The following is an 18,964-nucleotide window of genomic DNA, read 5'->3' as shown; positions in this document are numbered from 1 at the left end:
GTGGGTCAGAGTTGAAGCAAAAACAAAAGACAGCTGGAAAGAGATACCGTATTTCTTCAAATAGTGGGCCCACAAATTTGAGCACAAATAATCACTTAATTAACATTTGGTAGATTTTTTTTAATAGATGCATAAAAATATTTTTTGATGTACTTTGGCCGACATGTCACCACGAAGTTAGATCACATCCGGTGTCACGTGGTCACAGTTCAGCTGAGCTGAGATTCGGGTGAGTACTTTGGTAGTACAGGAACTCCGTTAAAACTAAACAAACACCGTGTTTAATGATAATGTCGTGGGTGTTTTTGTGTTACAAAATTGTCACGCTATGACGCCGCTCAGGTTAAAGCTCTTGTTTTCACCTTTGACTTCCATGACCGGCCTCAAACTTAAAACGAACAGAACGGGCTAAGGAACAGAAATGATGGATTTTGCTAAGTGTTTTTATGTGTTTGTGTGTGCAGACACCATGCTATGTTTGCTGTGGATGACGTTGCTGTTGGCTGTGGGCGTGGCTAAGACGTCACAACCAACCAGGCATCCCTCATTTAGCGCACAGCCACCACTGGACCCTGAAGTGCACATGAACATTGTGAGGAAAACGCAACCCCTTTTGTTGTCATGGTAACATTGTCAGCTGTGTGTGTGTGTGGGGGGGGTGCAGACAGAGATCATCAGGAGATGGGGCTACCCGGCCGAGGAACATGAGGTTTTGACAGAGGATGGCTACATCCTGATGTTGAACAGGATTCCCGTAGGACTCAAGAAGACGCAAGGTGGTGATGATGATGTCACATGTGGCCGCCACCTCTCTGTTTACATTTTTGGGATGTTCTGCGTGGTGCAGGTCCGAGACCGGCTGTTTTACTACAACATGGCCTCCTGGCAGCCGGGAGCAACTGGATCACCAACCCGCCCGCTTCTAGTCTGGGCTACGTGTTAGCTGACGCCGGATATGATGTTTGGCTGGGAAACAGCAGAGGAAACACCTGGTCCAGGAAACACCAGAAGCTCCGCCCAGATCAGGAAGACTTCTGGAGGTTTAGGTATGCTAACCAAGACCACTGTCTGTCCAACATGACTTCTACTGAAGTGTGTGTGTGTGTGTGTGTGTGTGTGTGTGTACACATGTACGTGCAGTCACGATGAAATGGCTATGAAGGATCTACCTGCCGTTGTGGACTACATCCTGAAGGAGACCGGCCAAGAAGACATTGTTTACATTGGACACTCTCAAGGGACCACCATAGGTAACACACACACACACAAGTACACACATGTCATGGTAACACTAACAAAGACTGTGTGACTACCCAGCATTCATGGCGTTCTCCACGCTACCGCAACTGGCTGCCAAGATCAAGCTGTTTGTTGCTTTGGCTCCCGTGGCAACAGTGGCCTTCACCAGCAGCCCCATGACCAAACTGTCCTCCTTGCCCGACACCCTGGTTCACGTAGGACGTGCTGACAGTCACATGATGCCATCTCACCAGCAATAACATGCTAACAGTCATATGACACATCACACCAAAACATGCTAACAGTCATTTGATGCGGTCACATCAATGGCTGTGTTCCAAACCGCATACTAACTACTACATATGCCCATACTACCCACACTCTGTACTCCATACTCAGTCCATCAGACAGTATGCAAAGCGTTTACACTACAGCATACTACATGATAACCCACAATGCATTGCGCTCCTTCGTGCTAAGCTCTTTAAATACATCACTTTATTGAGATTTTTTTTTAAATCAGTCGAGAAAGTGACGTTTACATCCCGAATGTGCCATTTATTTGTCCAAATACCAACCATTTACAATTTTGTTCAGACGCCATCACGCCAGTACACCAATGATCAACATGCTAACAGTTAAATGATGCAATCATACCTATGATAACGTACCAATGATCAACATGCTAACAGTCAAATGATGCCATCATACCTATGATATCATACCAATGATCAGCATGCTAACAGTCAAATGATGCCATCACACCGACGATAACGTACCAATGATCAGCATGCTAACAGTCAAATGATGCCATCACCCCTACAATAACATACCAATGATCAGCATGCTAACAGTCAAATGATGCCATCACACGTACGATAACGAACCAATGATCAGCATGCTAAGAAATGATGCCATCACACCTACGATAATGTACCAATGATCAGCATGCTAACAGTCAAATGATGCCATCACCCCTATGATAACATACAATGATCAGCATGCTAACAGTCAATGATGCCATCATACCTATGATAACGTACCAATGATCAGCATGCTAACAGTCAAATGATGCCATCACACCTACGATAACATACCAACAGTCGCCATCAAACAGCGACATCACGCCAGTACACCAATGATCAGCATGCTAACAGTCAAATGATGCCATCACCTATAACATGCTAACAGTCACCATCACACCATCAATAACGTGGCAACAATCACATGACCTGTAATGTAATGAAAAGTGTGCTGTCCCCCAGACCCTGTTTGGAAGGCGGGATTTCCTGCCTCAGAGTCACATGATCGAGTGGTTTGCGGAGCATGTTTGCGCCAAGCATCTGCTTAGCGAACTGTGTGGAAATCTATTCTTCATCCTGTGTGGCTTTGACGAGAAGAACCTCAACATGGTTGGTGTCATCTACATCTTCATCGTCTGCTGAAGCAACCTGTCGAGCTTTAGATTTGATATCTTTAGCAAGAATGCTAATGATGCTAAAGTCATGAAGACGTGAACCTGAACTGGACATTGTTTCAGACTCGAACAGCGGTCTACACCACACACTGTCCTGCTGGGACATCCGTCCAAAACATGCTCCACTGGGCCCAGGTGCACAGACGCACACACACACACACACACAGACAATATGAAGTGACGTCCGATTGTTTGTGTCGTCAGGCCGTCAGAGGCGGGAAACTGATGGCGTTTGACTTTGGCGCCACAGGAAACATGGAACATTACAACCAGGTGAGGATGCCCAAAGTCCACCTTCATTGTCAGTCTGGTCTTCACTTCACTGTCTGCTGCTTCTCAGTCAACTCCACCCCGGTACCGAGTCCAAGACATGAAGGTTCCCACGGCCATTTTTTCTGGGGGACAGGACACGCTGGCCGACCCCAAAGACATGGCCGTCCTCCTGACTCAGGTGCTCGTTGGGTTTAAAAAGTGAGATACGGTTGATGGTGTAACTGGTCTGTCTTGGTCTAGGTGTCCAATCTGGTCTTCCATCAGCACATTGAACATTGGGAACATCTGGACTTCATATGGGGGCTTGATGCTCCTCAGCTGATGTTTCCGATGGTCTTGAAGCTTCTGCAGAAATACCATTAGAGGGGGGGGGGGGGGCACTCTGTGTGTGTGTGTGAGAGAGAAACCACATGAAGACCTCAGGGAAAGCTAAAAAATGATATTACATTTCTACACATTTTTATTGGCTGTTTTAGACCAAAGGAGTCCATTTTGTTGACTTTTTAACTTCCTGTCATTCCTTTGTCCTTACGATTCCATTAAAAAAATATCCACTATCAAGTTTGGAGTGAAATAAATAAGTTTCCTTTCGATGAATGTTCTGGAAGAAGGTTTGAGCTGACTGTGAAACTTCATGACGTTAGTGGCGCCACCTTCAAGGACCAAGTCGGCGTCACTGCGTCTTCCTGAGCAAACGCACCACTTTGCTGTACTTTAACCTCATGGCGATGTCCAACGGCGTCTCTCCGTCCTGCAAACACGAGACTGTCACACCGGCTTGGCCGTGTCCGCTTGACTAGCGTGCACATACGTGGTTCTTCACATGGGGGTCGGCGTCTCGGAGGAGCAGCAGAGGAACCAAATGCTGACGTTTCCTCAGACATGCATAGTGAAGAGCCGTGTTTCCTTTCTGAACGGACACACACAATATCACACATGAGGTCACATCCTCTTACGTCATCGTGCATGTGCGTGTGCTCATACGTAGTCCGGCGCGTTGACGTCCACGTTACTGTTTAACACTTCCTTCATCAGAGTCTCGTTACGCCGCTGTTTGTGTAGCTGACAAACACACACAATGATGCCATATTGGGACGATACAACATGGTACTACATACCACGTACCATGAGGAAGTATCCCAGCAGGAGTATGGGCATGAGGATGAGGATGATGAGATGGTCAAGTAGAGAAAAGTTCTGCTTGGCCACGTAGTGAAGACACGTGCGATGCTTCTACACAACAACAACAACAATACATTACAATACATAAAGCACAACAAGGCATCATGGCCGCCATCACTCACCTTGTTGCTGAGGCCCGGGTCTGCACGGTTGTTCAACAGGAATTGAACCGCACTCAGGTTGCCACGGCGACAGGCAGCGATGAGGGGCGTGTCCCCAGTGTCCTCATCCTGCGCGTCCATGGCACCGGGATGTTGGCTCACCAGATCGTACAGCCGATGGACGTCGCCGTCATACGCCAACTGACACGCAGGCTGGCGGGAAAAAAAAGTCACTTTGACACGTGACTTTTTGGGTGAAAGCTACCACACCAGTTATGTGGAGCTAACTCATTTGCATCCCGAATCAACCGGTTGGACCTGCTGCATCATGGCGCCCGTTAAACACAAACACGGTCGTTACTTTTATACACTGCTACGGTTTCTACCGCCATATACCGTGTTTATGTGTGTATGCGCGTGCGTGCGTGTGTTACAAAGGAAGTAAAGTTTGAGACGGTTGGAGCAAAGTTGAAAAGAAAAGTCTTCCTACCTGCGAGTACACCTGGCCCATGTCTGCCAGCCAGCGGGAACAACACCTGACTGCAACACTTCCTGCATTTTCAAAATAAAATCATTTTTTAATCGTACTAGCTTAACGATGGATTCTGAGCGTACTCGTTTGGAGTACATATCATCGTAAATATAACACTTAAAATGTTATTTGTAATGTGACGACGCAAGAAATTATGATCTATTCCTCTATTATCTAACGTCGAAATCTACTGAGAAACAGGCTCAGTTTTTAAGTAAGAAGACAACTTTGAATCCGCGCGATTCTGCTGTAGTGTAGCTGAAATATTTGTCAGAGTAAGCATCTCATCGCGTTTCAGCTTGGTCAGCGCATGCGCACAAAGGAGCGCGGCACCTCTTTAGGAGTGTCGTCTCTTCGCCTATAGACGATCTTTGAGCTCCACCATCCCTCGGCGTGCGGAAGCATGATGAGCTTTCAGCCATTTTAGCGTCTTTTTTTAAGCACAACGAGCTTAATTTTTTTCGTAAACGCAACTAGCTTCTATTTAGCTCAAGTCCAGTCGTCGTCACTTTCCAAGGGAGCGTCAGGGGCGGATGAGAGCTCGCCTCGTGTTCGTGTGGTCGCGGTGACGCGCTCGGCACGTGCACGCCACGGCAACCGAAACTGAAGTGGTAAATTGTCTCTTCTGTTTTATTCACGTCAGCTTTTATCTATTCTTTGGTTTGTTTTTTTACGTTCATGTCAATTTGTTACCATTACTTGGAAAAATCTTTCACTTCTTCCAAGTACACCTGCCACAATGCAGGGCATCATGGGTAATGTAGTTCTATGTATATATGTGTGTGTGTCCATCTGTCTCTGCAGTAAAGCGTCATGGGAAGTTTGACACACACAAGACCACCGAGCGACAACCTGATCCTGTGACACACACACACACACACACACACACACAGTAGGTGATGGACCAAGGCTTCAGCTTGACTACACTGGTGAGTGTGGGTGGGGTGGGGTGGGGGGGGGGGGGGGTGAGGTCAAAGGTCAGATCAGTACCATCTTGAAAAGATCAGAGGTGTCATGTCATTGTACAGAAGAAAATGGCGGCGGAAGCCGACTACACCGATGTGTCGCTCACCGCCCCCGAGCGCGTACGAGCGCTCGCCAAGATGGGTGCCAACGTCGAGATCAACGAGGACGTGGAGCCGTGGCGTTACTTCCGCTCCGGCGTGGAGATGGAGCGCATGGCCGCCGTTTACCTGGAAGAGGGAAGCCTGGAGAACGCCTACGTCCTGTACACCAAGTTCATCACGTAAGAATGCACTGTTGGACGCTCCTCCCTGAATCACGTATTCATGTGTGTGTGTGTGTGTGTGTTTTTGTGTGTGTGTCCAGCTTATTTGTGGAGAAGTTGCCGGCCCACAAGGACTACCAGCAGTGTCGCGTTCCAGAGAAGCAGCTCGTCATGCAGGTGAAGCTAAAGCTAATGCTATTTGTATGTCAACAGACAGTATAGCCAATAAGATGGAGTGGGTGTGGTCCAAGGTCTTCCAGTCAGCCAATCAGCTGCAGGGGGCGTTATTCCTGTTCCTGACTGTGTGCAGAAACTCCAGGACGTTGCGTTTTCCCGCAAGGATGAACTGAGAAGACGATTGGAGGAGAAGTACAGCAGAGAACACGCCCACTTCCTGCAAGTCCAGGTGCCACTTCTGTGTTCATATTAGCAAGGAAGCGCGGTTGTGAGGTTAGTCATGTGACCCGATGTTTTGTCTTCTCCCTCAGAAACAAGCGGAGGCCGATGGTAGGCGGGACCAGCCACTGCAGCACCTCCCCGTATTGGACGAGGACAGGAGGCGTGTCCGTTTGCTGGAGTCGGAGAGGCAGCGCGTCGCCGCCATGCGACGCATGCAGATTGAATCGGAACAGTTTCGCTACTTCGAGGAGCAGCTGAGGCGACAGGAAGTGGACAACAGGAGAGGCGAGGGGGCGGAGCACAAGGTGGTTGTTAGCTGGAGTTGCCAGTCGGTGTGTGGTGTTACCATAGCAACTACCGTTTCTTAGGTTGCGGAGGTGCCAGACGGCTCCTGTTGGTCTCGACAATCAATCAGGGATGGCGTACGATCGCAGAGGGCGGAGCCCAACAGAAAGAGGCCGCCTCCTCCTGTCAGCCAATCAGCCGCCACGCTGGCCGGTGTGCACAGTAAGTTCACCTGGCGACCTTCCAGAATATTCTTATCATCTGCACATCCGTGTAAGTGCGTGTGTGTGATGTGTGCAGGTGAGAGGGCGGAGCTTCTCAGGCGGATGGTGATTCCCAAGGACTTGACCTCACGTTTCCTTCTGCTGGCCGACTCCAACTCCGCCCACGGGATCGAAACCTGCGGTGTGCTGTGCGGCCGCCTGGTGAGGGTACTGGTTATGATGTCACGGCTGGGGAGTTATGATGTAATGGCTGGGGAGTTATGATGTCATGGCTGGGGAGTTATGATGTCATGGCTGGGGAGTTATGATGTCACAGCTGGGGAGTTATGACATCATGGCTGGGGAGTTATAGCGTCATGGCTGGGGAGTTATGATATGACGGCTGCTGGGTTATGATGTCATGGCTGGGGAGTTATGATGTCACAGCTGGGGAGTTATGACATCATGGCTGGGGAGTTATGATGTCACAGCTGGGGAGTTATGACATGGCTGGGGAGTTATGATGTCATGGCTGGGGAGTTATGACATCATGGCTGGGGAGTTATGATGTCACGGCTGGGGAGTTATTACATTACGGCTGGGGAGTTATGATGTCATGGCTGGTGGGTTATTGCATCATGGCTGGGGAGTTATGACATCATAGCTGGGGAGTTTTTACATTATGGCTGGGGAGTTATGATGTCATGGCTGGTGGGTTATTGCATCATGGCTGGGGAGTTATGCCACGGCTGGGGAGTTATGACATCATGCCTGGCGAGTTATGATGTCACGGCTGGTGGGTTATGACATCATAGCTGGGGAGTTATGATGTCATGGCTGGTGGGTTACGACATCATGGCAGGCGAGTTATGATGACAGGGTGGTGAGCCATGACATCATGGCTGGGGAGTTATGATGTCACGTCCGGTGCATTAATTGACATCCGTTCTTCTGGCAGCAACACGACCAGTTTGTGGTGACCTTCCTGGTGATCCCAAAACAGTCGTCCGGTCCCGACTTCTGCGACATGGAGAACGTGGAGGAGCTGTTCAGCTTCCAGGACCAACATAACCTTCTGACGCTGGGCTGGATCCACGTAGGTTCTTCTTAGTCCTGCTCAGACCTTCTTCTTGCTACGTTTGAGCGTGTGTTTGTCTGTGTGCTCAGACTCATCCCACTCAGACGGCGTTCCTGTCCAGCGTGGACCTCCACACGCATGGCGCCTACCAACTGATGCTGCCGGAGGCCGTCGCCATCGTCTGTGCTCCCAAACACAACGAGTGAGTAGCATTATTCCCCTAAGTCCGACATGTGACTCCGCCCCCATGTGTGAAAATGAATGAGACTAGCTTAGCATAGCACATCTTCCTGGTTATGCTAACATGTGCTGGTAGGCTTGCTAGCTAAGGGCATGTTGTTGTGTCTCAGCGTTGGCGTGTTCAGGCTTACCTGCGCAGGAATGTCGGAGGTTTCGAGCTGCCGCCTGAAAGGTTTCCATCCTCACTCCAAAGACCCGCCTCTTTTCTCGGTGAGAAACTCTCGTCGTCTTCGTCATCCGCAGCCGCGCAAACCGGCTTAGCAAGTCCAACGCCAGCGCTCAGGTTGCTATGCGTCTGTCCTCTCAGGTGTGTGAGCATGTGCAGGTGAGGGACTCCACCATCAATGTGCTGGACCTCAGGTGACACAGGTGACAGGTTGGTCTAGCTCCCCTAGAGGCAGGAGGACTAACTTGCATTTATGTGCTCTTGCTATTGCTAGCTAAGCATTTTGCTAATAAATTCATATGTGGCTTGAAAGACTTGATGACTTGTTGCTGTTGCCGTGACAACAAGAGTGAAACACACACTTTTTTTGCGTCTGAGAGCTTTTAATTGTCGCCTTTCATATTTATCAGCCAAAATAAAAAAAAAAGATAACTTTATGGAGGCGGGGCTTATGTTGGGGGGACGTCTCACAGGTAGGGAGTTGGACCGGAAGCACAATCACATGACAGATGACGCGTGAGCGTGCCTAGAAGCACTTGCGGTGGACGATGGACGGCCCCGCCTCGTCGTACTCCTGCTTGCTGATCCACATCTGCTGGAAGGTGGACAATGAGGCCAGGATGGAGCCGCCGATCCACACCGAGTACTTCCTCTCCGGGGGGGCGATGATCTAAGCGGGAGACATCATTGGTGGATCTTTAGCCTTGCTGACGACGACGACGACGACGACAACAACAACGTCCCGTTACGATGTTGAAGGCTCACCTTGATCTTCATGGTGCTGGGGGCGAGCGCCGTGATCTCCTTTTGCATGCGGTCGGCGATGCCCGGGTACATGGTGGTCCCGCCCGAGAGCACGTTGTTGGCGTACAGGTCTTTGCGGATATCGATGTCACACTTCATGATGCTGTTGTAGGTGGTCTCGTGGATCCCGGCGGACTCCATGCCTGCCGGAGCTCAGCGTTAGGGTTCACACGGAAACCGAGCGGACTTCAGGACTCACCGATGAAGGAAGGCTGGAACAAAGTCTCGGGGCAGCGGAACCTCTCGTTGCCGATGGTGATGACCTGTCCGTCAGGGAGCTCGTAGCTCTTCTCCAGGGAGGACGACGTCGCCGCCGTGCCCATCTCGTTCTCGAAGTCCAGAGCCACGTAGCAGAGCTTCTCCTTGATGTCCCGCACAATCTCACGCTCGGCTGTGAGGACACACGATGGTGAGAGAGGTGATGTCTCGTCGCCCCGGCGGCGATGTCACCGGCGGACCGTACCTGTGGTGACAAAGCTGTAGCCGCGTTCAGTCAGGATCTTCATGAGGTAGTCGGTGAGGTCGCGACCTGCCAGGTCCAACCTCATGATGGCGTGAGGCAGAGCGTAGCCCTCGTAGATGGGAACGTTGTGGGTCACACCGTCCCCGGAGTCCAAAACGATACCTACACACACACATAATGGTTACTTGCGTGCACGCACGTGGTTGGAGGATCTAGAAGGTAGAAGATACCTGTTGTGCGTCCAGAGGCGTAGAGGGACAAGACGGCTTGGATGGCTACGTACATGGCGGGGACGTTGAAGGTCTCAAACATGATCTGAACACAAGAAGATCCATGGCTGACACCCATGTGACACAAGTGCTGGTCTTCAGAGTGCTATCTCACCTGGGTCATCTTCTCCCTGTTGGCTTTGGGGTTGAGCGGAGCTTCAGTCAGGAGGGTTGGATGTTCCTCGGGGGCCACTCGCAGCTCATTGTAGAAAGAGTGATGCCAGATCTGAGGTGCAGAAGACACATTCAAGGTCGGCGTAGAAATTGCACAGGAAGTGATGTCAGACCTTCTCCATGTCGTCCCAGTTGGTGATGATGCCGTGTTCGATGGGATATTTGAGGGTGAGAATTCCTCTCTTGCTCTGAGCCTCGTCGCCGACGTAGCTGTCCTTCTGTCCCATGCCCACCATGACACCCTGACACACACGCATATTACATGTAAAAAACTGAACTTCTGTGAAAGCCGCCCACGCTGTGGACCAGTCACCTGGTGCCGGGGTCGCCCCACGATGGACGGGAAGACGGCTCTGGGGGCGTCGTCTCCCGCGAAACCGGCCTTACAAAGACCTGATCCATTATCACAGACCAGAGCGGTGCTCTCCTCGTCGTCGCACATGGCAGCAGAGGGGGGGGCTAGGACACCGAGTCACGCTGCGGGGGACACCGAGGTGGACACGTTAGCTCCAAAGTCCACTCAAGTCCGGCAGGACGTGAACAGAACCGCCACACGTCCACATGCAACGCACTCCTAATTTGGGCATGATCCTCGGCCCTCCATACCCCCCCTCCCTCACTCCCTCCCCACCCTCCTTTCAGCTGTGTTGACCGTATTTGGTCATGTTGACGTTCCACAGCTGGCCTCCAACCAGACTATCATCTCATGTGGACCATCACCTACACGCCCAGGACATGTCTCTTAAGTCGAACATCATCATGTGACCATCCCTCAACCTCATGATGAGAACAAGGAAGAGGATAAGTTGGTTGTGATGAAGGTGAGGATGACAAGGTGATGAAGTTGAGAGTAAGGAGATGAAGAAGATGAGGAGATGATGAAAGTGGTGAGAAAAATGACAAAAGTGAGGATGAGGAGCATCTTACCGTGGTGTTGGGAGACGAAGGTGAGGTCAGGAGAGACGAAGTGAGGGTCCGAGCAGAAGGGAGCGACCTTAAGAAGCCTCCTCTCCTTTGCTCCTTCCCTCCTTCCTCCCTCCTTCCCAAACATGGAGTGGTCCTCCATTGCCGCCTTCCTCTCTCTCATCCTCTATTCCTTATAGGGCAGCTTGGGGTAGGAGGTGGTGGGTGGGTGGGGGGTCATCATGCCAGGGCATGCCATCATGCCAGGGGGCGTGGTCACTGCTTGTCTCCCATCGTGCATTGCTGAGGCTAAAGGTCAACGTGTCAATAAAAAGGGGCGGAGCTTGAAGAAAGCATCCTAATGGTTTTTGAAAGTGCAGGTTCTTGTCCTGACTGGGATGACTGGGATGAGTGATGGCGTCCAGCTGTCCTCGCGCCATTCTGGGACACGCCCCCTTCCAGCCGGCTCCACCAATCGCTCGTGGCGAGTTTTTTCCCGGCAGCGGCAGCAAAAGTAAAAAGCAATCAATAGAAGTCATGATCGACTGCAGTAGGAAGCATCGCGAGGGACATGCGCACTCTTCTCCTTAAAAGGAAACTTTACCGCGGGAAAAGCAGACTTTCTACGCCCAAACTCCGCCCACGGAGCCTTGTAGGAAAAAAGCCCAAGAAATTCAGCATGAAGCAAAACAATCCGAGTGTCATCAAGTCCTAAAATGGAGCTGAAAGGAGCCATGCCCCCCCCTCCCCCCCTTAGTCTCATGTAAGGACAGGAAACATGTCGGGGAGGGACCACCGATTGATCACCATTGTCTCCAGTCTCTTCCTTGACTTTGCCCGAAAATGGGAAAGCGCGTGTGTGTGTGCTCCCGTGGGAACGCGTGAAGCATGCTAGCATGTTAAATATGTCTCCAGACTCCACAGTCTTGTCCAATTAGGAATCATTTAAGGAATGTTAATGTGTGCAGTAGCGCTCAGTGACCAGCAGGCGGCGCTGCGAGCTGTTGCTGATGCCTTCAAGAGCCGAGAAAGACGCCAGTCATCATCATGACTCCATCCAAGTTGTCCATCCTGAAGGCATCAGCGGACAGGAAGAGACAACACCGCCATCGCTAAAAAAGTCTCATCAATTTCACCATGAAGACCAACAATAGAATTGATAAATTTAAAATTAAATTTTAATTTTTTTAAGAAACATTCTACAGGCAACTGGGACATGTGATGATGTCACACTGTGTGTGTTTGGTGGGCGTGTGAGTAGTAGTAGTAGTAAAGTCTAGCTCCGCCTCCTCGGTGGCGGAAAGGATGTTGTCGACCAGCCGCTGCAGGTCGGCATCGAACAGCACCGTACCGATTGTGAAACGATCCTAACAAGCAAACGAAGACAAAAATTTAAGGACGCAATGTATATAAACAGGTGTGTGTGTGTGTGTGTGTGTGTACCTTCTTCTTGCTGGGTGGTGCCACCGGGGGGGAAAAGGTCATATCATTCATGGCGTAATCCTCAAACAGCTGCACTGGCAACCTGGACAAAAGAGGTCACGTGACAGAATCCGCGGAGTCGACGCAACGCAAGGAGTGTTACCATAGCAACCATCGTACCTGCGACTCAGGTCCACGCCGAGCGCCGCGCTGCCTTCGCTGGGAGCGCCGTGACTCAAATGTACGGCCAGCCGACGCACGACTGGATGGAAGTGTCTCTATAACAGGATGTCACATGACGTCAGCTGACATGTGACGTGTGTGTGTGTGTGTGTGTGTACCTGTAGTGTGTGTAGCTCCCACAGTCCTGTGTTCTGAGCATTGCAGTGTTCTGGTTGGTCCAGTTCTGGTAGGTAGAAGCCGCTGCCCTGAACCTCGTTGTCCAGCAGGAAGTCACACTTTGGAAAGGCCTGACACACACACACACACACACACGTTGAGGCTTTAGCAATATTTCCTTACTAGGCTAGTAGGGGCGGAGCTAAACTAAAAAAAAAGTCAGACTGAAAGCGTCAAGCGGACGCACTCACGTGCATGGTGGCTCTGTTGGCGGCGAGGATTCCCACGCTGGCGTTGGGCAGGACGTGAAGGCTGAGCATGCTCAGTCGCTTGACGAACGCCATCGCCCTCTGCAGCGTCACCTGCTTCTTGCGGCGGACCAGCATGGCGTCCAAGCAGCGCAGGACGATGCCGACGTCGTCGTTAGGCGTTCCTGAGTGACCCGGGTATTGATGTCAAGGCTTGTTGTCGACCCCCCCCCAGCCCCCAATTCAGAAACGTGTGACCACACCCACCTGCGTGAAGCTGAGGCAACATCTTGTAGAGATGCGAGTAAAAGTTGAGCGGGTCGATGTTGAGAACGTCGCCTGAGATATAACGAAAGGCAGTGTCATCACTTCCTGCACTTCCTGCCAGTGACACACACACACACACACACACACCTTGTCCCGACAGGATAGTGAAGACGGTCTGGATGCAGTGAAGACTCTCCCGATTGGTTAGATCCTGCACATCAATTAGTCATCAATGCAATAATTTTTAGTGGGCAGAGTCAATGTTATACTCACTCCTGATTGAATGAGGCGCTGTAGCACATTGAGCAGGTCATCGAAGAACTCCAAGTTAATCAAGTGGGCAAAACTGACAGGAAGTGACATCACGGTTAGAGTGTGTATGTTTATGTGTGTGTGTGTATGCGCGTCTTACTTGGCCAGCCCCTCCAGCACAGCGGAAATAAGAACTGACTTGTGAGCTTTCTTGAGAATTCGGAAGTAGATGAGGAAGACGATGTTGAGCGTTTCAGTGTGCTGTGGGGAAGTGGGCTTTGGTCACATGACTGTGCTCCAATCTCAAAAAACAAAAAAAAAGGGTCTTCCACTCACCAGTTTGATTTTCTTGTCTTTGCTCTCCGAAGCTTCTGCTTCCAGAAGCTCCTGGTTCAGCTTCTCTTCTGCCTTCTTCCACTACACACACACACACACACACACACACACAGCATTGTGAAGGGAAGTCAATCATCCACGGTCATGTGACACACGGTGGGAATTACCTTCCTCTGCATGCGTGACAGTTTGTTCTTCTTGTCTTTGTTGGTCATCATCTTCACTTTGGGGGCCGAGTCCTGCAGGTCCTTCTTCACGTGGACTTCCTTGATCCTCAGACTCAACAGCGTCCTCAGCACCTGCGTGCGCACACGTGGACGCGGCTCAGCCGTCGCTCTCACACGGGAGATGTCACGCGACCGCTTACCTCGGGCCTGACGTTGTAGTTGACACTCTTGACCAGACCCGAGATGACGCGCACGGCGGCCAGTGAGGCGCCGCCCAATTTGTCCTGGTGAAAAAGCTTCCCGAAGGCGTCGCAGCACATCTTCGAGACCTGCCGCAGAAACACACGATTGGCGTTGACGCCGTGGCACGGACGTTCGTGGCGGCTCTCATACCGTCTTGGTGGAGTCGTTCATGAGCGGCGCCAGCGCCACGATGATGTTGTTGTGGAAGTTGAAGTGTGACATGGCGAGGAGCAGATCGCACAGGCAGCGCACGGCCACCTGGGCCAGACTGCCGTAAGACTCGAACGCCACCGTCTGGCTGCGCTTCCTCTTCATCTGCTTCCAGTCTGCACGCCCCCAAAAAAAACTCGGGTCAGCTGATGTGCGGGGACGGGCGGCGGCGACGTGCGTGGACGTGGTCACGTACCTTTGACGGTCTGCTCCAAGTCCTCCAGGAAGAACTTGTACTGACTCACCAAGCCTTCCTCAAACTCCCGCAGCTGGAGCGTATCTTTTTTCACCTGCGGCGCCATGACATCATCAGAAGCTAACATGCTAGACATGCTAGTGTGCTAAACCCCCCCCCCCACACACACCCACCTTGACGGCTTTCTCTGCAGCAGTGAGGGGTCGAATCTTGTAGGTGGGGGTGATATCTTTGAAGATCTCCATTAACGACACCATTACCAGTTTCCTGACCGTCACCGCCACGCAAGGCTCCGCCTCCATCAGCATCCCACGTAGCTGCTTCACACACTTGATCTACGTGCACACACACACACACACACACACACACATATACATATATAAATATGAGCTTACACAACGGCGTGTGGACGTGGGCGTCACTCTCACATTGTTAACGGGGTTGGAAGTGACGGCGGACGCCAGACGGGCGATGGTCAGCTTCCTCTCTCTAATCGTCTGAGCTCGTGCTCGCTCTCGCTCCTCCGCCGTCAGCGGCACCGCGTTCTGTGGCTCCGCTTCTCCTGAAAACAGGAAGACGTCATTTCATCTTGAGGTCGGCTTTTTAAAAAGGGGGCGTGGTCAAATGTTGGAAAGTCAAACGGTTGGTGCTTTTCCGAATCCGTACCAATTTCAGCCTCAAGTGGTGTTTCTTCTTCCTCGTCATCGTCATCTGACTGCTTCGTCATCACTACACACACGCAATCAATCGATCGTTAGCATACTGCCAATACCGCTGATCAATAGCGTAGCCCTGAATAATCAATACTACGGTGATCACCTCTTTCCAGACTCTGCGGGATGACACCGGTCTTGTCTTTGATGGGAAGCAAATGGATGACTTCCTTCTCCTCCACCCGGGCCATCTTCCTGGGAATCTTCTCATAACTTGGAAGAGCCTCCGATCTTCGCTTCTTGCCGCTGTGCACGGGGCCGCTGCGACGCACAAACGTGAGGCTGAGACACACTTCCCGCGTACATCCCCGCTTGTGTGTGCACTGCAGTTACCATGACGACAAGTCCCTGCCGAGGAAGGAGGCCATCTGCTGCAGATCGCCGTCGTCAATCATGTCGGTGGGAAGACTCTCCAGGAACTCCTCCTCGTCCTCTTCTTCCTCTGACACGCAAAAGATCACATGACAAAACATCAGCAAAGTCAGACTGAGCTCGCCGCCGGGAAACTCTTACCGGGTTTCTTGCTGTAGGTCTCCAGTGGGCGGGGCACGCTGAGGACGGCGCCCTTCACCGCCTGTCGCATTCTCTTCTGCTCTTTCCGCTGCTTCTTGGCCGAATTCTGCTGCTTCATCTGTCGGTTTTTCAACTTGTTATCCAGCTTCATGCTGCTCGTCTTCAGCAGACGCCGAAACGTCGGCCGGCGTTTCTTTGAGCGGGGCTGGAAGACACAGGAAGGAAGTCAAAACAAACATAAGGAAAGCAGACATGATCTGCAACAATCTTTATGAAATCCTATTCAAAGTTGGTTATTATTTTATAGGAGGCAAAACAGTGAAGTTCGAATGCTTGATAAGGGTACATATCTATTATAAATAAGTGATGAAGACTACTTGGGGGCCTGACGTCAATTTCTACCAAGGCCACCTAAAAACTACAGAAATACCAAAAAAAATGACCACCACATACTATGACACTAATATATCAACGCCACTTAATTCCCATTTACATTTAAATACACCAGACCGACTGTAGCAGGAATAGCAGACATCGACAGAAATTTAAAACGAATATAAAATCCAATGACAAGGTGGAAAGTTTAATTTCACACATTCCTTCACAGAATACGGCACATGAACTCGTCGGAAATGCCAACATAACCAAACTTATTCCTACAAGGTGAGTACAAATCATATAAAATATCTTTTCAATTGTAAAGTGACGCTTACCTGTCCCATTTTTACTGTTTTTAAAAGGCTAGCTGACGCCTTCTGAACAACTACTAGCTTACACGCGTGTAGCACGGCACTGTGACCCGGAAGAGCAAAAGCAGTCACAGCGCCCCTAGCGGATGGACGGACACAATGTATTGACTGCGTTTGTTGACAGTTTTGAATAGTCTTTTTTTTTTTTTTAAGCATCAGTGTGACCTCTCTCAGACAACTTTCATTAAAATAAAATAATTTATTCAGCCTAAAAATGTAATTTGATTTCATCATTTCATAATCGACATTTTTAAGGTTGAGATGATTTGATGAAGTCATAGCACAGAGTACAGGAGATCTGATTGGTCCTGATTGGTCCATTTAGCAATAGCGGTTCATGCGTAGCCGCACTTGTGCATCTTGAGGTTACGCTGGTCGGCGTAGCGTTTGCCGCATTTGTCGCAGATGTAACGCTTCCCCCCGGCGTGGACGTGGCTCTTGTGCGTACGGAGATGGCTGCCCTGGCTGAAGGTCTTCCCGCACACGTCGCAGCCGTACGGCTTCTCGCCCGTGTGCACGCGTACGTGCAGTTTGAGGCTGTTGGCGTTGTTGAAGCTCTTGTCGCAGGTCGTGCAGGCGAAGGGGCGTTCGGAGGAGTGCGTGCGCCCGTGCGTGATCAGGCTGCTCTGCTGGCTGAACGTCTTCCCGCACTCCTTGCAACAATATGGCCGCTCGCCAGTGTGGACACGGCAGTGGATCTTCAGGTTGACCGACTGGCGGAAGCTCTTGCCGCAGACGTCGCACACGAAAGGCCGCGAGCCGCTGTGGACCCGCAGGTGGTTCTTGAGGTTGATGGCGTGGCGGAAGGTTTTGGGGCACTGCTCGCACTTGAGGGGTTTCTGCCCCGTGTGGATGAGCTCGTGCGTCCTGAGCGTAACCGAGCGCGTGAAGCCTTTCCCGCACACGCCGCACGAGAAGAACTTCCTGCCCGTGTGGCTGTGGGCGTGGCGGTGCAAGTTTTGTCGAAGGGTGAAACGGCGGCCGCAGAGGTCGCAGGCGAAGGGCTTCTCGCCCGTGTGCACCACGGCGTGCGTTTTGAGTTGCGCCAGCTTGGCGAAACACTTCCCGCATTGCCGACACGTGTGCGGCCGCCCGCCATTTTGTTTGTACGCTTGGCTGTGCGACGCCGAGCTGCTCTGAGACGTGAAGGTCTTCCTGGGACACTTCCACCTGACGTCTGAGTCCGAGTTGGCGTGCGGTGCGGCTTCAAGTTGAGCACCTGAGAAAAGACAGGAAATTGGACGTCATGGTCATATTACAGTGACGTTATCGATTCTCACGCTCGACGATGGCGTCCAGGTTGACGTTTCCGTGCTGGTCTTTGATGCTGACAGCCAGGACCAATGGTGTCTCTGCGTCGCCTTCCTGGGGTTCCTCCTCCACCACTGAGGTCACTGAAGCGGTATGATTGACAGCCAGGGTTGCGTCCTGACCCAGTGGAGAGACTCCGTACGAGTGCTCCGCCTCTGCGTACAGAACGTGTTAGTTGTGACATCATTGGTGCTAACTTTTTGGGGGGCGGGGCTTGGTTCGTACCCACGCAGGTTTTGTTGAGGATGCTGATGATGCTGATTTGTGGTCTTTTGCTGCTAAGCCTAGACTCCGCCTCCGACGGCTTGACGTCCTCCACGATGTTGACTATCTTTCCTAACGTCTCATTGGCCAGCGTCTCCATGATGACGGCAAACCGCACCTAAGACCGAAAAAAGCACGTGACCATCTGTCTTAATGGTAGTACTGACCGCCAATAAAAATCAACCAATGGGAACACAGACCGGATCCAAGCCGTCCACTCACCAACTTCTCCCGGCTCTGTCTGTGAACGCTGCCCGCCACAGGAGGCTGCTCCTCGGCTAGCTTTTGGAGCTCGGCAACCGCGGCGTGGACGAGCGACTCCATGACGGCTGCCAGCTGCGCGTGCACGTCCACTGGCTCGCTCATGCTGTGACACTAACGGCTAAATGCTAACGACCGGAAGTTTGTTTGGTTTATACTTCGTACAAAGTTTTAAGACGAAAACGACAGCCGGGTTATCTACCGAACAAGTGGAAGTAATGTTTCCCGGAAGTGTTCATTTCACTTCCGGTTCCGGCTCTTTTGGCAGTGTCCAATCCTGGTACGAATACAAGCTAAGCTAATACATTCTGAAGAAGTTTTAGAAAGCAAAAATACGACATAAAACAAAATATTAAAACATGTTTGTATGGAACTTAAATATTTTTAGACAAGATTTGCAGATGAACAAAGTTTGTGAAGGAGGGATTGTTGGAAATCGTTTTACATGGATTTGTCG

General features: G+C 51.1%; 6 protein-coding genes across 6 annotated transcripts; 2 read left to right on the top strand and 4 right to left on the bottom strand.

The window, feature by feature from the left end:
- The first annotated feature begins 24 nt into the window (after window positions 1-24).
- On the top strand, window positions 25-3,552 carry lipf (lipase, gastric). The gene is made up of 11 exons (XM_058069269.1): window positions 25-229; window positions 465-592; window positions 665-776; window positions 848-1,046; window positions 1,141-1,250; window positions 1,318-1,454; window positions 2,505-2,651; window positions 2,780-2,851; window positions 2,921-2,989; window positions 3,057-3,167; window positions 3,230-3,552. Exons 2-11 carry the CDS (start codon window positions 470-472, stop codon window positions 3,350-3,352), a joined length of 1,203 nt encoding a protein of 400 aa, XP_057925252.1. The 5' UTR covers window positions 25-229; window positions 465-469; the 3' UTR covers window positions 3,353-3,552.
- Window positions 3,427-4,995, bottom strand: ankrd22 (ankyrin repeat domain 22). Its single transcript, XM_058069285.1, has 6 exons — window positions 4,763-4,995; window positions 4,294-4,485; window positions 4,115-4,222; window positions 3,974-4,051; window positions 3,801-3,899; window positions 3,427-3,740 (listed from the first exon to the last, which is right to left on the bottom strand). The coding sequence occupies exons 1-6, from the start codon at window positions 4,781-4,783 to the stop codon at window positions 3,663-3,665; spliced, it is 576 nt and encodes a 191-aa protein (XP_057925268.1). The 5' UTR covers window positions 4,784-4,995; the 3' UTR covers window positions 3,427-3,662.
- A 167-nt stretch (window positions 4,996-5,162) lies between these two features.
- Window positions 5,163-8,726, top strand: stambpl1 (STAM binding protein-like 1). The gene is made up of 12 exons (XM_058069265.1): window positions 5,163-5,415; window positions 5,609-5,733; window positions 5,833-6,050; window positions 6,134-6,209; window positions 6,343-6,438; window positions 6,521-6,736; window positions 6,800-6,938; window positions 7,017-7,141; window positions 7,878-8,015; window positions 8,087-8,199; window positions 8,348-8,447; window positions 8,545-8,726. Exons 2-12 carry the CDS (start codon window positions 5,704-5,706, stop codon window positions 8,599-8,601), a joined length of 1,308 nt encoding a protein of 435 aa, XP_057925248.1. The 5' UTR covers window positions 5,163-5,415; window positions 5,609-5,703; the 3' UTR covers window positions 8,602-8,726.
- Window positions 8,727-8,765: 39 nt separating this feature from the next.
- Window positions 8,766-11,206, bottom strand: acta2 (actin alpha 2, smooth muscle). Its single transcript, XM_058069276.1, has 9 exons — window positions 11,041-11,206; window positions 10,427-10,590; window positions 10,227-10,355; window positions 10,055-10,165; window positions 9,901-9,985; window positions 9,671-9,832; window positions 9,407-9,598; window positions 9,169-9,350; window positions 8,766-9,073 (listed from the first exon to the last, which is right to left on the bottom strand). Exons 2-9 carry the CDS (start codon window positions 10,553-10,555, stop codon window positions 8,930-8,932), a joined length of 1,134 nt encoding a protein of 377 aa, XP_057925259.1. The 5' UTR covers window positions 10,556-10,590; window positions 11,041-11,206; the 3' UTR covers window positions 8,766-8,929.
- A 970-nt stretch (window positions 11,207-12,176) lies between these two features.
- Window positions 12,177-16,990, bottom strand: noc3l (NOC3-like DNA replication regulator). Its single transcript, XM_058069250.1, has 21 exons — window positions 16,636-16,990; window positions 15,923-16,127; window positions 15,743-15,851; window positions 15,516-15,670; window positions 15,363-15,425; window positions 15,125-15,258; window positions 14,870-15,031; window positions 14,697-14,790; window positions 14,441-14,616; window positions 14,248-14,376; window positions 14,048-14,179; window positions 13,881-13,961; window positions 13,705-13,805; window positions 13,566-13,638; window positions 13,440-13,503; window positions 13,293-13,364; window positions 13,029-13,210; window positions 12,780-12,908; window positions 12,619-12,716; window positions 12,460-12,541; window positions 12,177-12,383 (listed from the first exon to the last, which is right to left on the bottom strand). The coding sequence occupies exons 1-21, from the start codon at window positions 16,948-16,950 to the stop codon at window positions 12,216-12,218; spliced, it is 2,724 nt and encodes a 907-aa protein (XP_057925233.1). The 5' UTR covers window positions 16,951-16,990; the 3' UTR covers window positions 12,177-12,215.
- Window positions 16,991-17,006: 16 nt separating this feature from the next.
- si:ch211-207i20.2 (uncharacterized protein LOC568537 homolog) lies at window positions 17,007-18,612 on the bottom strand. The gene is made up of 4 exons (XM_058065580.1): window positions 18,469-18,612; window positions 18,208-18,364; window positions 17,952-18,137; window positions 17,007-17,890 (listed from the first exon to the last, which is right to left on the bottom strand). Exons 1-4 carry the CDS (start codon window positions 18,610-18,612, stop codon window positions 17,007-17,009), a joined length of 1,371 nt encoding a protein of 456 aa, XP_057921563.1.
- Between the last annotated feature and the right edge of the window lie 352 nt (window positions 18,613-18,964).

The sequence above is a fragment of the Doryrhamphus excisus genome, chromosome 3 (genome assembly GCF_030265055.1).
Source record: "Doryrhamphus excisus isolate RoL2022-K1 chromosome 3, RoL_Dexc_1.0, whole genome shotgun sequence".
In the NCBI taxonomy this organism is placed as follows: Eukaryota; Metazoa; Chordata; class Actinopteri; order Syngnathiformes; family Syngnathidae; genus Doryrhamphus; species Doryrhamphus excisus.
This window is presented reverse-complemented; position numbering and strand designations above follow the sequence as displayed.

Bases quoted from the DNA above. Each gene is read 5' to 3' on its own strand.
- stambpl1 (XM_058069265.1), top strand. From the start codon at position 5,704: ATGGACCAAGGCTTCAGCTTGACTACACTG. The intron at 6,051-6,133 runs GTAAGAATGCAC...GTGTGTGTCCAG, and splicing joins CTGTACACCAAGTTCATCAC to CTTATTTGTGGAGAAGTTGC. The intron at 6,939-7,016 runs GTAAGTTCACCT...TGATGTGTGCAG, and splicing joins CACGCTGGCCGGTGTGCACA to GTGAGAGGGCGGAGCTTCTC.
- noc3l (XM_058069250.1), bottom strand. From the start codon at position 16,950: ATGACTTCATCAAATCATCTCAACCTTAAAAATGTCGATTATGAAATG. The intron at 16,128-16,635 runs GTAAGCGTCACT...TGTGTCTTCCAG, and splicing joins AAACAGTAAAAATGGGACAG to CCCCGCTCAAAGAAACGCCG. The intron at 15,032-15,124 runs GTGAGAGTGACG...GTGTGCACGTAG, and splicing joins CTTCCAACCCCGTTAACAAT to ATCAAGTGTGTGAAGCAGCT.
- lipf (XM_058069269.1), top strand. From the start codon at position 470: ATGCTATGTTTGCTGTGGATGACGTTGCTGTTGGCTGTGGGCGTGGCT. The intron at 1,047-1,140 runs GTATGCTAACCA...ATGTACGTGCAG, and splicing joins GAAGACTTCTGGAGGTTTAG to TCACGATGAAATGGCTATGA. The intron at 2,990-3,056 runs GTGAGGATGCCC...GCTGCTTCTCAG, and splicing joins ACATGGAACATTACAACCAG to TCAACTCCACCCCGGTACCG.
- acta2 (XM_058069276.1), bottom strand. From the start codon at position 10,555: ATGTGCGACGACGAGGAGAGCACCGCTCTGGTCTGTGATAATGGATCA. The intron at 10,166-10,226 runs GTCTGACATCAC...TCTGCACCTCAG, and splicing joins ACTGGGACGACATGGAGAAG to ATCTGGCATCACTCTTTCTA. The intron at 9,074-9,168 runs GTGAGCCTTCAA...TCTCCCGCTTAG, and splicing joins CCAGCACCATGAAGATCAAG to ATCATCGCCCCCCCGGAGAG.
- ankrd22 (XM_058069285.1), bottom strand. From the start codon at position 4,783: ATGGGCCAGGTGTACTCGCAG. The intron at 4,486-4,762 runs GTAGGAAGACTT...TTTTCCCGCCAG, and splicing joins TGGGCCAGGTGTACTCGCAG to CCTGCGTGTCAGTTGGCGTA. The intron at 4,223-4,293 runs GTGAGTGATGGC...GTTGTTGTGTAG, and splicing joins ACCCGGGCCTCAGCAACAAG to AAGCATCGCACGTGTCTTCA.
- si:ch211-207i20.2 (XM_058065580.1), bottom strand. From the start codon at position 18,612: ATGAGCGAGCCAGTGGACGTGCACGCGCAGCTGGCAGCCGTCATGGAG. The intron at 18,365-18,468 runs GTGAGTGGACGG...TTTCGGTCTTAG, and splicing joins GACAGAGCCGGGAGAAGTTG to GTGCGGTTTGCCGTCATCAT. The intron at 17,891-17,951 runs GTGAGAATCGAT...GTCTTTTCTCAG, and splicing joins CCTGGACGCCATCGTCGAGC to GTGCTCAACTTGAAGCCGCA.